The following is a 15,289-nucleotide window of genomic DNA, read 5'->3' on the forward strand; positions in this document are numbered from 1 at the left end:
CAAGTGGAAATGTCCTATGGGCAGTAAGAAATCTAGGTTGAAGTTCAGTTCTCACCAGAGATGATGACTTAGAGGTTTTCAGCATAGACTATGATAAAACCCTTAGAATCACGTGAGCATCCTGAGACAGGAAATGTGCTTACATTTCTGCAAGAGGGCCTTAAGGAAACCCCACAGTTAAGCCATGATGTCAAATCAGAGAAGGTGATCCAGTGAAATGTGAGAGCACTTGGTAAAATTAAACCTTATTTTTACTCATATTAGTGAAGGAAAATATCAGACACTTCTTCATTGCTGACTCCTGCCCCTATCAGAGCCCATAGTCACAGGCCTCAGGGCTGTTCTGCAAGTAGAGATTGAAGAAACCTTGAAGGACCTTGGGCTCAGTGAGGAGAGCTGATACTGCAGGATCTTCCCTCATGGCTGCCATCCAGAGCTTAAGTTTTGGAGTGTGGTCTACACAACTGTGGGAAGAGAAAAGGATGAAGGCATGAGCTAGGTTAACTAGGAAGGCATTACAAAGGCTCCTATATCATTATCACTCTGCAGTTTCCTTTTTGTTTTCCTCTAATCTTTTAAAATAATTTCTTTAAAAGGCACATAATCAGAATATTAGATTTGGAAGATATTGTAGAGGTCTTTGTTTTATGGAAAAGGAATCTTAGAGTGAAGTGACTTGCTCAGTTAGCATGAGAATTATTTGTCCAGGCAGACTAATAACTTTTTAAAAGAACATGAAAGACAACCATGAATGTTATATATGTATTCTACAGCCAGACTGAATAACTCTAAGCTCTAAGAATTCAGAGTAAGCCGAGGTGGCTGCCAAACTTCAAAACATGGAGTTTGGAAAATAGTGTGGGAATTCTGCTGGTAAATGAGAGGTGGCTTTGGTCATAACAATCCTGCATGACATACTTATAAAAATGTACATCCTTACGGGGTTTTAGCCAGAAGGGAAGGAGTAAGTTACTTTTAAACATTTTACTACATGTCATAGAATTCTCTGTCCACCCCTCCCCCACACACTCCAGGAATGGAGAAGGGTGGTGAGTATATACCCTGGACAGTCCAAGATTCTCCTCCTGTCTGCCTGTTCCCATTCATACCAGTTATATAAAATATTCTAATTTTTGTTCAGAAAAAGGTCAATATATACTCTTCCAATTATCATTATCCTAAATTATGTACAGAATATTCAAATGTCTTACTCATTTAACTCCAGAACTTCCAGCCATTCAAACCAGGGCCAGATGAGGTAATCAATCATAGAAAGAGAATTGCCACCAAAGAAGGTTGTCTTCTTATTGGTAAGAACCTGGACATTAAACAGCATAAGAGTACTTGTTATTTGTGCATTTAGTAAGACTCATCATCAGAAATGATGAAGGCAAGTAGAGCAAGTGAGAGCGGCAGCTTTTACCCTGACATATTCAACCTGGCTTTTTGTTTGAACTTTAGAATCTCCTGGTTTGGGATGAAGCCCACAATCAACAAAATAAACTGGAAAGTAGAGAAAAATAAAGCAAGCAACAATACAAGATCTTTGTAATACATATACCCAGCAAAGGACTGGTATTCAGAATATAGAGAGAACTCCCAGGAATCAATAAGAAAAAAGGCAAATAACTCAATAGAAAATGGGGCCAGACTTGACCTTCACGAAAAAGGATATTCTAATGGCCAAAAACCATGTGAAAAGGTATTCAACTACATTAGTCATCAGGGAAATGCAAATTAGAGCCAGAATGTAATACCACTACACATCCTTCATAATAGTTAAAATGAACAAGACAAAATTAACAATTAGGGTGTGGAACCACTGCTGGTAGGAGTATAAGCTGGTGCAACCATGTTTTAACAGTATGTACTAAAGCCGAGGGCATGCATTCTCTAACCCAGTAATTCTACCCTTTGGAAATGTGAACATATGTTCACCAAAAGATAGGTGGAAGGATGTATTGTAATAGCCCCAAAGTGGAAATGTTTACTGTCCAACAGGAGTAAAATAGATAAACTGTGCTATAGTCATATGTTGGAACACAAAGGCTAGGAATGAATTACATACAATATAGATGAATCTCACAAAGCTAATATTGTATGAAAGAAGCCAGACCCAAAAGTGCATATTATATAATTCCATATGTATAAAGTATAAAAACAGCCCAAACTAATGTCTCTTGATATGGGTGCTGGTTCCATGACTAGTCATCAAGCTGTACTCATGCTTTGGATACTTCTCTGTATGTAACACTTCAATAAAAAAAATGACTCAAAATACACTGGAAATAACTGGGTGAACTGTTAGACAGATGTCAAATAAAATTATTTGAAAACCAAACACAAATAGTATGTTTCTATAATTCAAGAATGTGCATTGGTGTTAATGGTTTTAACAAAGTAGAGGAACTAATTAACACCAAACCAACTTACCTTTTATAAAACTTCCATAGTTTTCCTCAGGACCCATATAACATTCTGCATTGTAGATTGATGGCTTATATCTACTGGAGTATTTGTCTTTTGTCTACAACCAAGCTAATCATCTGAAGAGTATAGACCATATCTTACTTTCTACCTACCACACTACCCAGTAGAGTGCCTTGTAATTATTAGGCACTCAGAACTGTACAACAAATCAATGTTAACTGGGCCTGTCCTTCAACTGTAGTGTTTGGTTATTATATTGTGTATAAATTAAGTATGGCAGTTTCAGTCAGAAGAAAATAACCCACTCAGCAGCCTAAAACATGGAAATGGCACTACTCACTTTATGGCATGACTTCTTAATCTGGAGTCTATGAAGGTAGATGGGGAAAAAGTACATACTGCCCCTCTCCCCCACTAACCCCAAATTTAGCAGGTATTTCCATTATGAAATGAACCACAGTAGCATTAATCTTATATATTTTAATTTAAGCATTTAAAAATGCTGAGAAGGGGTTCATAGGCTCTACTAGGTTGCCAAACACAAAAGAAGTCTTAATCTTCAAAGGAACAATATCCCATATGTATTCTCTGACCATAATGTAATTAGATTAGAAAATAGCAAAAAGTTCAGGAAATTTACAAGTACACTGATAAATAGCTAAGCAATGAGAAAATCAAATGGAAACAGCAAAAAAAAAAACCAATTTAGAACAGAACAATGAAAGTCCTGCCTATTAAAACTTAACTGGATACAACTAAGATGTTACTTAGAAGAATGTATTGGTCATTAATGCATTATACAATCAAGAAAGACTGAAAGTACGTGCATTAGCTACTGAACTCCTGAGCTAGTTAGTAAAAGAGCAGAAACAGCCAAACCCTATCAAATAATTTCAGAGATTAGAAACACAGGGAAAGTAACCCAACACATTTTATCAGGTTAGAATATCCTTAATGTAAAAAACAAAGACACTATGAAAACAAAATAATAATCCAACCTCATTAACAATATGCAAATTCTTTAAATATTAACTAGTTCTAGAGTATATATGAAAATCCATTGGAAACAAGTAGGTTTTATCTCAGTAATGCTAGGATGGTTCAACACCAGAAAAATTTGTCAATAACACCATATTCATCAGATTAAAGGGAAAAAATTCCATGAACATCTCAATAGATGTAATAGATACAAACAAAACATTCAACAAAATTAAACACATTCATGATTTTTGTTAAAATTAGCAAACTAGTAACAATTTTCTTAATGAAAATAAGTTCCAAAAAAATCTACAACAAACTTAATACTGATAAAATATTAGGATGCATTCCCATACAAGGCAGGAACTATGTCTTCCATCAGTAAAAACCCAAGGCTGAGAGTGAATGGAATGTCTCAAGACCAAGAGAAAGACTTGATCTAAAGGCCCAAATGACAGCTGTGCCCCAAAGGAGGTAAAAACTCATCCAGGCTTCTCTAAGTGTCTTTATGATTCATGACAAAATCTGGTGGGAAATGTTTATTATGCACTATTAAAAAAAAACAAACAGCATGGTATCTATGCCCTGATTACAGTTATGTTAACTTTTTTCTCCCTTCCTTCCTTCCTTCCTTCTTTCTTTCTTGTTTTGTTTTGATATATAGACAAGGACTAGACACAGGCATGGAAAAATGAAAACAGATGACAAATTGTGGAAATGTTAGTGCATTTTTTTTCCTTGTTATTTTATTGTCAGTGTGACAATGTTTTAAAAGCAAGCCATGACAAACTATTTTTAGGTGTTTCGGTTTGTATCTTAAACACAACATCTTATAGCAATCTGTCGTAACCTAAAATTCCTCATTTGGTGTTATTACTAATTGCCACAAAGAGATTTGGGAAAGGGGAGTATAAAGAATAGTGTGGAAGGGGTGCCTGGGTGGCTCAGTTGGTTAAGCGACTGCCTTCGGCTCAGGTCATGATCCTGGAGTCCCGGGATTGAGTCCCGCATCGGGCTCCCTGCTGAGCAGGAAGTCCGCTTCTCCCTCTGACCCTCTTCCCTCTCGTGCTCTCTGTCTCTCATTCTCTCTCTCAAATAAATAAATAAAATATTAAAAAAAAAAAAGAATAGTGTGGAAGGAAGAAGTGGGTGGATATAGTGTATCATTTACTCTGACAAAGGCTTGGAGAAGAGATTACCTCCTCTAGCTTGTTGAGTTCTTTCCACAATTCTTCTCTTAGGCCATAGCAGTCTTCCTCATTCTGTCTTCTCAGAAAGCTTGTTACCAAAGATGGAACCTAGACAGAGAATAATTTCTCAGTTACCAGTGTGAGGCAAACTATACCGGTCCCCTCACAGAAAAGCATGATAGAACCCTCAGAGTCCCAGATCAGGGTGTTCGAGAAACCTGAAAGTGCACCAATTCCTGTGTTCACAGAGGTCGGGTACTGATCTTAGAAAGTTTTGGGGCGTAAGGAACTATTTGGTCAGGATTTTATAAGTTGCAAATAACAGAATCCACTTTGGTGAGTTTGAGCCAAGTATGTCTTAAAAAGACACTGAGTGACTCATAGAATTATTGAGAGGCTGACAAAATAGGCTGGGGACTAAGCTGGAACATCCGGAAATCATGCTCAGAGCTGGTGTAATGGTGTCAGTGAGCTGAGCCCTGGGTGCTGCCGTTTGCGCTGCTGCCAAAAGTTAGACTCCAAAGTGACTAATACCTCGAGCCCTGAAGCCGTCCTGGGTCTGGAATTTGATCCTGCAACCACCACTGCTCGCCAAGGCCTGGAGCTCTGCCACTGGCCACTCTCACCAGACCCCGTGCCCCACACCAAGCCTGTCTCCCCACACTGCTCATTTCCGAATCCAGCCCTATGGTGGGCGTTTCTGACAGGAAGAGCCAGGGTCCCAGGCTTCCGCCTCAGCTGCAAAGGGAGCTGGGGAAGAGCATCTTTCGGCCTTCTGTCTTGGGGAGGACCTGAGAAGGATGTTCAAAAGGTGTAGTGTCAGATGCTTCGGGGGTCGTGCTGGAGGGGTTTGTGTGTTTTAATACTTTAGTCTTTGGTATGGTTTCATTGCAAGAGACAGAAGTCCACTCATCCCGGTTTAAGTCAACGGGTGCTTGTAAAAATGCAGGACAGTGTCCTGAAATGCCATCCATGTCCACACAGCTTGCCCTCATTGGAAGTGAAGGTTTGCAGGCAGCACTTCTGTCCATGGATCCATCTGGGCCTGCCTGGTTTTTTATCCCTGCTTTTCCTTAAATGTCTGCCTCATATTGTTCCTCTATATCATGTCCCTTGGCAATGCTCTTAATTTCTACTTCCTTAAGTTAATTTTTGGGGGCACCTGGGTGGCTCAGTCAGTTAAGCATCTGCCTTCGGCTCAGGTCATGACCTCAGGGTCCCGGGATCGAGCCCCATGCCGTGCATCTCCCTCACCCCTCCCCACTGCTTGTGCATGCTCTCTCTGTCTCAAATAAATAAAATCTTTTTAAAAATTTATTTTTTGTATGGCTTTGGTTTGTTAAGTCTCCAATTTTATATATATATACACACACACATATATTTACACACACACATACACACTCCTCCAAAGCTTCAACACCTTTACCGTTAGTCTCCGTGTCTCAGTTTCAAGTTCTCAGGAGAGAAGATGATTGGGCTGGGGATGCAGGTGGGGGCATTTCTGGTTTGCTGAGCTATGGCCAGGAGGGGAGGGTCATATGGTACCGAAAGCCCCCTCTTCCCTGAATGTGAGCTGGGAAGTAATGGTGGGCATCTCCAGTTTTTAGCTTATTTTCTTTTGAAACAATACAATGAATCTCTCTCTCTCTCTCTCTTTTTGAAAGTAATCTCTACACCCACTGTGGGGCTTGAACTCACAACCCCGAGGTCCAGAGTCACATGCTCTACCGACTGAGTCAGCCAGATGTCCCTATAATGAATCTCTTGTGACTATTTTTTTAGTCCTCCAACATCTTTCTTGTAATTGTCACATTCCCTATCCATCACCTTCGACCGTGGCATCTGTGCTATTCTTTCCCTCTCGTTCTGCCAAGCTAGCTAACTCCCTCTCTCTTTCCCATTGGTTTCCCTTTGCAATGTCTCCTTACACAATATGTTCTCTCTAGAAATTTCACCTTCTAGTTATTTCTTTAACCATTTAAAGAAGACAAGATATGCTGACACATATCCTGACAAATAACAGGGCTATCGAGATAACCTGACACCGCTATTCTTGTTGTCCACTGTTGGGCAGTTCTTTGTGAACATCAATTGTTTGAACTACCTACAACCCTGACGCTGATTAAGATACAAACAGGTCTTCTACAGGAATGCCATTTACTCAGTCAGCTGACAGCTATTGCCAATACACAGCAGGTACCTGCTGCTAGACCCTGTGGCCAGAACCACAAGAGCCAACACAGCATTTACCATGTCAGACTCTGCTCTAGGTGTTTTATATAAATTGATTTTTATCTACAAGAAGGGAGCAATTATTATACTCCTTTGACAAGTGATAAGCTGAGGCACAGAGGTAAATGAGTAACTTTCTCAGAGTCACACCTCTAGGAACTGGCAGAGCTGGTCACAGACCTAGGCAGTGAGCCAACAGTGATGGGAACACGGCCTCACCTGAAAGGAGGTCAGAGTCCTGGTACAACACACAGGCAAGAAAGTGGGCAGTCACTGACAGGGAGAGGTTAGCATCTGTGGGACCACAGAGCTGAGCACAAACCCAGCCTGGACAAGCTTCTGGAAGGCAGCAGAAGCTGAGCAGATACATGAAAGAGGACTTGGAGATAACCAGGCAAAATGAGAAGGGGGAAGAGCCTTCCAGCAAGAGTTTAGGAGGAGGTGGTGAGTGTGGGAAAACAAAACATTCAGTGTGGCAGGAACACCGTGTCTGAAGAGTGAAGAAGGCTGACTTTGGAGAGGCAAGGAGAAGCAGGAACCAGATGGTGACAGGGCTGGCAGATAAGAACACTGCTGTGTTTTCCTTTCCCACATCACTGAATCATAAATGACAGCACTGATTTAGCTTAAAAAACAAAGTTTTTTTTCAAATAGGTGCTGAAATTTCTTATACACACACCTTAGAAAATAACTCAAACACCATCTTTTGGCAAGCTTTCTCATAGGGGTCGTCTGGCAACAGCTTCTTTCCTGGATATTCTTCATCCAGGTACTCACAAGTGATGGCAGAGTCGTAGATCAGTTGACCCCGACTGTTTTCCAGAACTGGCACCAGGCCAAAGGGATTCTTCTTAAAGAACCATTCAGGCTTATTTTTCAGGTTGATGTTGATGATTTCATGCCTGAAAGAGACAAAGACAATGAAGAGAGTGGAACTTTTTTTTTTTGGTACTGCCGAGTAAATCCTCACTGGCCCTACCATCCACTCAGCCGATCAGACCCCAAATTTAGGATTCAACTCAGTCTTGATTCCTTTCCCCTTGCTCCCTCTTCCTCAAGTCCAGTGGATCACCAAGACCTGTCAGCTAGACCTCCAAATCATAGCCACTTCTCAGCTTTATCCCTGCCTCCTTGTCCAAAACATCAGCTGCCAGCTAGACCTCTACAGTAGCCTCCCACCGGCCTCTCAGCTTCCACTGTGCCCACCCTACAGTTCATTTTCCACGACAGAAGTAAATTGGATCAGGCCATCCTCCTGCTTGCAACCCTGTGATTGCTCCTCATTGCAATGAGGATAAAACCTAAGCCTCTGTAGCATGTGATCTGGCCCTTTCTCACCTGTCTCACCTGTTTCTAGGACTTGCCCTTTGGTCATTACAAGCTGGCCACAGTGGCCTTTTTTATATTTCTTGAATTTGCCAAACAGGTTCTCACCTTAGAGCATTTACATTTATTGTTCCTCTGCCATCTCTGCCTGTCTTCTCAGGTCAAACACCACATCCTCCAAGAGGCCCTGACTACCTGGTCTGAAGCTGCTGAGACCCTCCACTACATGATCATCCTATTCTACTTTCTCCATTGAACTGATGATATGTATCTGAAATTACATTGCTCGTTTATTTACATCCTTATTATGTCACCTCCCTAGAGTGTAAGCTCCATGAAGGCAGGGATTCTATGTGCCTTGTTCATATTAATAAACAAACATGTAAATGAGCAAAATTTTTAAAATAGATTTAAATGCTATGAAGACAATAAAAATGGTTTCGGACAGGGTACTCAGTAAGTATTTGTTGAATGAATGAATAAGTGTAACTGCTTCAAGACTGTCAATAAGATACTCCATTTTGAGCTAAGAGGTGTTCTTTTTTTTTTTTCATTTTATTTATTTATTTATTTGTTTCTTTGTTTTTAGATTTATTTTTTTTATTTTTTTATCTTTTTTTTTTGATGTAGTGTTCCATGATTCATTGTTTGTGCATAACACCCAGTGCTCCATGCAGAATGTGCCCTTTTTAATACCCATCACCAGGCTAACCCATCCCCCACCCCCCTCCCCTCTAGAACCCTCAGTTTGTTTTTCAGAGTCCATCGTCTCTCATGGTTCGTCTCCCCCTCCGACTTACTCCCCTTCATTCTTCCTCTCCTGTTATCTTCTTCTTTTTCTTTTTTCTTAAAATATGTTGCGTTATTTGTTTCAGAAGTACAGATCTGTGATTCAACAGTGAGCTAAGAGGTGTTCTAATTGTAAATTATCTGAGGTAACTAATTGAACTGTATTCACTACCTACTATATGAGAATCAACATAAAATTCAAATCCTTTTGCTAAATTGAAAAGAAAGTTCCTCACTTTTACAAGAATATTAAGGAATCCAAAAAATCCACCCATAAAAGAAAGTTTCAGATTAAACGTCCATGCACTGATATTTTTAAAAATGTTACATGGGTAAATCACACTAAGCAAACCCAAAAGGAAGAAAACAGATGAAGTCCAAGCTATATTCAGACTGTAATTAGATCTAACTTGTTTCTTGCCTGAGAGGTTGCAGAAGAAATAAGAGACAGGAAAGTTTCATATAATTGTTAAAGCCATGTCCATATAATTGTCAAAGCTGGTTCATTGTTCAATAGAACAGGTTAGTTACTCAAAAATAACATACGCTAACACCTATTTCCCCATCCATCTCAGTAGTTAGAATAGCGTTTAGTTTGATGATTTAAATATGTAATCCCCAATGGAAACAGGAAGGGCTGCATGGAACACTAAAATACATTTCTGTATCAAGAGGTTCATGTGCTGACAGATTACTGGACACTCAGATACCAGCCATCAAAAGAAATACAAGGCCAGCTCCCTGCCAAGGAATTATCAACATTTCTGAAATTTTATACCATGAAAACAAAAGGTAGATCCCGGGCTTTTGTGATAAAGAAGGTTCTTAGAACACACATGCATTTGGTAATCTGACATTATGAGCCAACAAGTGAACACACCTGCCACAACAAGTTGGAAGATGTATTTCTTAGAGAAAACCATGCTTTGTTAGGTGATACCATGCAGCAAAAATCTAGCACCTCTCTAATGAATGTCATCTGGGCAGCCAACTAAAACCTGATCCATGAATGTAGAAGACCTCTGTTGCATGCACTATCTGGTGGCTGTTACCATTCTTCACCACCACACACAATTTGGTAAAATCAGCTCAATCTTCCTTTGGAAAACTGTCCCAGTAAATAAGGTAGGGTTGTTTCCAAGGGGCCCAGAAACCAGGACTTCACGTCCCCCAATCCAGCTGTGCCTTGCTCCTGTACTTTTCAGTGACACAAGCACAAGGTACATCTTTTTTCAATCCAATTTGAATAAGATTACTCTTACTTGCAGTAAAAGAATTCTAACACAGCAAATACTGCAGTATTTGAATAAAATACAATGTTCTGGATAAATGTTACTAAATGTTGAGTATTTTGCTATGTGTTCAGAATCAATTTCATCCAAATAAGATGCAAATCTTAGTGAAGTGATGGCTAACCCGAAAATATTTTTTTTTTTCTTTAGAATGCATCTTAAAATCTTTTAGGGAAAATTATTGTCTGCTTAATTCTCCCCCTATAAGACTAAAATTAGTTTATAAACCCTAAGCACATGGATGGAAAATTTCTTAAGAATGGGGGTTTTAAACTTCTGCACCACAGGTTATCTAATGTCTGCTCAACAGTTTCCAAAGATCACTGGAAGGGAGGCAATGGATATTTGGTGTCAGGAGCCAAGTGACTACTGCATATTCCCCATGGATAACCAATAGGTCAAAAACCATTTGGTTTTTAATTTCAAAGAGGCTTCGCAGAAGACTGAATTTTTAGGCATGCACACTTTGACTCAACAACCCAACCTACAGGAATTATGTACAGTTCAGTAGAGTTGACTCAGGACTCTGCCAGTAGGGTCAAGGCCTGGACTCTGTACTGGAGTAAATTACCAACTATTAGAAAAGGGACTATATAATCAGAATAACAGCAAACAGGATCCCAGAAAACAGACATGAATGTAGAAGTGGGATGAAAGCAAAAGGGCAGTGGACCAGGAATCAGTGATCTCCCAGAGCTGAAAGAGCTGCTGCTGGTCCTTACCTGTGATCTCCACTTACCACCAACCTTACGAGGGCCTCAGCTTTTCAAATCCATAAAATGGTTAGGTGGATTGAAACGGGGTGTCCTAAACTGGTGTAATTTGTGGCAGTACTCCCACCCCTCACCCCAGGAAGTGGGTTCATAATTTGCTTTGACCCCCCAAAAGTCTGAGAATAGTTTATTTTGCAGGAAAGGAAGCCCGTGGGGCCCCATCTGAGATTCCCACCCGGCCGCCCCCACAGCAGCTGCCTGGGCCCTTACCTGATTCCCTTGGCCTTCAGGACCAAGCGTGTCCTCTGGGCGAATGGGCAGAACCTCATGCTGTAGACGCGGATCAGGCCCTCGGGGACCGGTCCTGGGGGCGCGCTTCCTGCGGGGGAGGCGCGGAGGCGGTCACTGCCCGGAGAGCGGCGGGGACCCCCATCCTCCCGCCATCCCAGGGCCGGGCCGCGGCCCCATGCCCGCAAGTGGGGGTCCCCCCAGGTGGCTCCGGAGCAGCCACACCAGGACGCGCGGCTGGGAGTGGCCGAGCTGCCCCCGCCTCTCGCAGCCCGCCCGCCTCACCCTTGGCTAGGCTCCTGGCCGACCCTCCGGACATCGCGGCGCAGTGCAGACAGAGCTCGCGCCCCGGGTTTGCAGGCAGTTCAGGAAGTGGTTCGCCCCTCCCTCCGTCCTTTCCTTTTCCCCTCCTCCTCTCCGGAGTGCCTGCGGAGGTCGGCCGTCAGTTCCGCTGGGGCTGTGTTCTCCCGCCCGCGTAGTCACGGGCGCTTAAAGAAAACCGGTGCCCGGCTACCCCAGTGCGCGGTCCTGGCCGCCGCCCCCAGGCTCTGTTTCCCACTCTCTGCAAGGAGGGACGCTCTGCCCCTGCGGCCGAGGGCCTGCAGGGAAATCGCAGCCGAGACGCCCAGCCGACGCGCCCACCTCGGGCTGGCCTTCCGGGTTTTGCCCGGCTACCGCTCAAACACCGCGGCCGGTGGTTGTGCCGAAGTGTACTGCGCTGGCCAAGAGAGGCGCCCACGTCCAGAGACGCAGAAGAAGCTCGACACGCCCCCTCCCAGAAGGATAGTGGTCCCCAGTCCGGCCTCCACGCGGGCCCAAGCCTCACCCTGACCCTGACCCTGACCCTGACCTCCCACACCCCGCACACGGCTGCTCTCAGGTGCCACCGGTCCGGTTGCAGTTTTCCTTCCGCCCCAAAGCTACCCTACTTCAAGGCTTGGAACCTCAGGCCCAGAGCTCGCTCACAGTTCAGAACTTATTTTGCAAAGATACCTACCTGTCCATGATCCGGTGCCAGGTCGCCCAGCCATCTGCACGGCTTTTTCCTTTCCTTGTCAGTAAATATGACTACTGGGAGGGCCGTTGTTCCTACTGTCACCTGTAGGACACATCCTTTTAATTTTAACCCAAAGGAAACAGCATAAATGTGGCTATTACTAACGGAATGATGGCGCTGCTTTCAAAAATCTATTAAAGGTTTGGATTTTGAAGCCAAGTAGGGACACAGGCTCAGAGTCCCGCAAGCGGGCTGAGTACATTTAGAGAGTAGATTATGAAAAACGTCTGGGTAGAGCCACTGCTGAAACAGTCCCTTAACTTAAGGGGGTAGAGAAGAGGCTCCAGGGCGCATGGTACAGACACAGGTAAAGGTTAGTCAGTGTTTCGCTCCTCTGCCTAGATTTGAAAGCTGGTCCCTAACTCCTGTGCCATTTATTTGCTCAGGGCATTGGTGTCTGTTTTATTTTGATTAGTTCTGTTATGGGAGAGGCAGAGAATGAGTGATAAGCGCACCAATCTTGCAGCGTTCCTGCCTGGGTTTGATCCTGACTCTACCCCTGTATTAGTTTGAAAGGGTTAGGTTAACAAAGTACAACAAACCCAATGGCTTAGACAACAGAAATTTACGATCACAGTTCTGGGGGCCAGAAGTCTGAGATCAAGACTGTGAGGGAGAATCTATCCCATGCCTCTCCTCTTGCTTCTGCTGGTTGCACTGGTAATCGGTGGCATCCTTGGCTTGTAGAAGCATCACCCCATCTCTGCCTTCACCTTCACATGGCATCCTCCCTGTATGCATGTCTATGCCCAAATCTCCCCTTTATAAGGATGCTAGTCATATTGGATTAGGGGCCCACCCTACTCTAATACAACTTCATCTTAATTTAATTAATTAAAGCTGTAATGAACCTATTTCCAAATAAACTCACATTCGGAGGTACTGGAGGTTGGGGTTTCAACGTATGGATTTATGAATTAATAATTCAATGTATGAATTTATTTTGAAACCATATGAATTATAATAATCCCTTATTAACTGTGTGAATGTGGACAAATTCCCTTTATATTTTCGTTCTCTCATCTGTAAAATGCATGGGTAAAGACTTCCTGCCTCCCTTATAGAATTTGAAGAAGTATTAAGTTAGTCAATATATAGAAAGCACTTAGAACAGTTCTTGGCACAAAATAAATGTTAAAGAAATGCTTATTATTACAGATACTAAATGAAAAAAATCAAGGCCCATTTCTTGCTAAAACATGGGTCTTGCTTAACTCTTTTTTAGAACACTAACTTTTTAGAAGACCTTTTAGCACATTTATGCTATCATGCAAATTAACCCTGCAAATTTAAATCTGATTGGCCAACCTAAAAATTTGAGGTCGGGGCATTATTTGAACACTTTTACTGGTAATGGCCTGTCCTCTAATTAGTCTGACTAGTGTAACATTTCGTTGTAATAATTTAAAAGATCCAATTTGACAATAAAGGAAAGGTTAATTGCTCAAAGGAAGAAATTGAAAAGAAACTATATTGTTCCAGAATACTACTGTCCTGTATTCTGCTGTGAATTATAGTGGATCATCTCCAAGCCCTTGTGTTTGTGTACATAATGTGACCATCTGAATACACACTGCTGTTAGCCATAGGTGAAATGGCACAGTATTTCACATTTTACAACTGTAATTGTCAATAATTAACCTGAGGGGGACTAACTTGAACTGATCTTGTTGGTTAAAGATCAAGAGTTGGAGGTCCCAGTCATAAGAAACAATTTTCCTTTCTTTCTTTTTTTAGAAAGAGAGAGATCTTGGGCACGAAAGGTGGGGGAGGGGCAGAGAGAGAAGCAGACTTCAGGCTGAGCAGGGAGCCAGATTCAGGACTTCACCCCAGGACCCCAAGGTCATGACCTGAGCCAAAGACAGACACTTAACCAACTGAGCCACCCAAGGGTCCAAGAAACAGTTTCTTACCTTCTAAGTACCACCTGTCTTTACTGACTATATACACCCACTTGATACAAAATTCTTTTAGGACTTTTTAGGAATGTAACTTGTTTTTTTTTTTGTTTGTCTTTTGATTGGTTTCAAGTTTTTATTTAAATTCTAAGTAGTTAGCTTATAGTGTAATATTGGTTTCAGGAGTAGAATTAAGTGATTCATCACTTTTTAAAAAAGATTTTATTTATTTATTTGAGAGAGAGATAGAGATAGAGACAGAGATAAGGAGAGAGAGCATAAGCGGGGAGGAGAGGGAGAAGCAGGCTCCTCGCTGAGCAGGGAGCCCGATGCGGGGCTCGATCCCAGGACCCTGGAATCATGATCTGAGCTGAAGGCAGATGCTTAACAGACTGAGCCACGAAGGCGCCCCAAGTGATTCATCATCTACATATAACACCTGGTGCTCATCACAACAAGTGCCCTCCTTAATACCCATCACCCATTTAGCCCATCCCCCACCCATCTCCCTCCGTGAACCCTCGGTTTGTTCACTATAGTTAAGAGTCTCTTATGGTTTGCTTCCCTCTCTTTTCTTTTCCCTTTCGCCTACTTTCTCCTGTTTTGTTTCTTAAATTCCACATATGAGTGAAATCATATGGTATTTGTTTTTCTCTATTTCACTTAGTATAACACACTCTAGCTCTATCCATGTCATTGCAAATGGCAAGTTTTCATTCTTTTTGATGGCTGAGTAATATTCTTTATCCATTCATCAGTTGATGGACATTTGGGCTCTTTCCATAATTTGGCTACTGTCCATAATGCTCCTATAAACATCAGGACTGTAATTTGAATAATTTTATACTTTTTAGTATATGATCAATTAAAATTAGTAAGGTATTTTTATAGAATGAGTTAGGAATATTGAAAGTCACATGAAGAAAAAAGAAAAAAAAAGAAAGTCACATGAAGTGTTTCATTCTTGTTATTATTTTAATTAGTTATATTTAAATTTTCTTTAAAAATTAGGAGCCTCTGTCTTCTTACAAAATTAGCATTCTATGACAGTCCATAGCAACCTTCATCAAAGAGATTCCATGGAAAAATACAGGCT

At 41.8% G+C, this 15,289-nt stretch overlaps 1 protein-coding gene across 1 annotated transcript; it reads right to left on the minus strand.

Annotated features, from left to right (window-relative positions):
- Positions 1–233: 233 nt before the first annotated feature.
- GSTO1 (glutathione S-transferase omega 1) lies at positions 234–11,855 on the minus strand. The gene is made up of 6 exons (XM_028098590.2): positions 11,524–11,855; positions 11,221–11,329; positions 7,510–7,732; positions 4,608–4,706; positions 1,212–1,318; positions 234–464 (listed from the first exon to the last, which is right to left on the minus strand). The coding sequence occupies exons 1-6, from the start codon at positions 11,555–11,557 to the stop codon at positions 311–313; spliced, it is 726 nt and encodes a 241-aa protein (XP_027954391.2). The 5' UTR covers positions 11,558–11,855; the 3' UTR covers positions 234–310.
- Positions 11,856–15,289: the final 3,434 nt, after the last annotated feature.

Source organism: Eumetopias jubatus, unplaced genomic scaffold (assembly GCF_037043125.1).
Source record: "Eumetopias jubatus isolate StellerSeaLion01/CBP00866 unplaced genomic scaffold, mEumJub1_p1.0 scaffold_17, whole genome shotgun sequence".
NCBI lineage: Eukaryota > Metazoa > Chordata > Mammalia > Carnivora > Otariidae > Eumetopias > Eumetopias jubatus.

Coding starts and splice junctions, on each gene's coding strand:
- GSTO1 (XM_028098590.2), bottom strand. CDS start 11,557: ATGTCCGGAGGGTCGGCCAGGAGCCTAGCCAAGG. Junction 7,733..11,220: donor CTGAAGGCCAAGGGAATCAG/GTAAGGGCCCAG, acceptor TGTCTCTTTCAG/GCATGAAATCATCAACATCA. Junction 465..1,211: donor GAAGTTCTGGAGTTAAATGA/GTAAGACATTTG, acceptor CTCTTCCCACAG/TTGTGTAGACCACACTCCAA.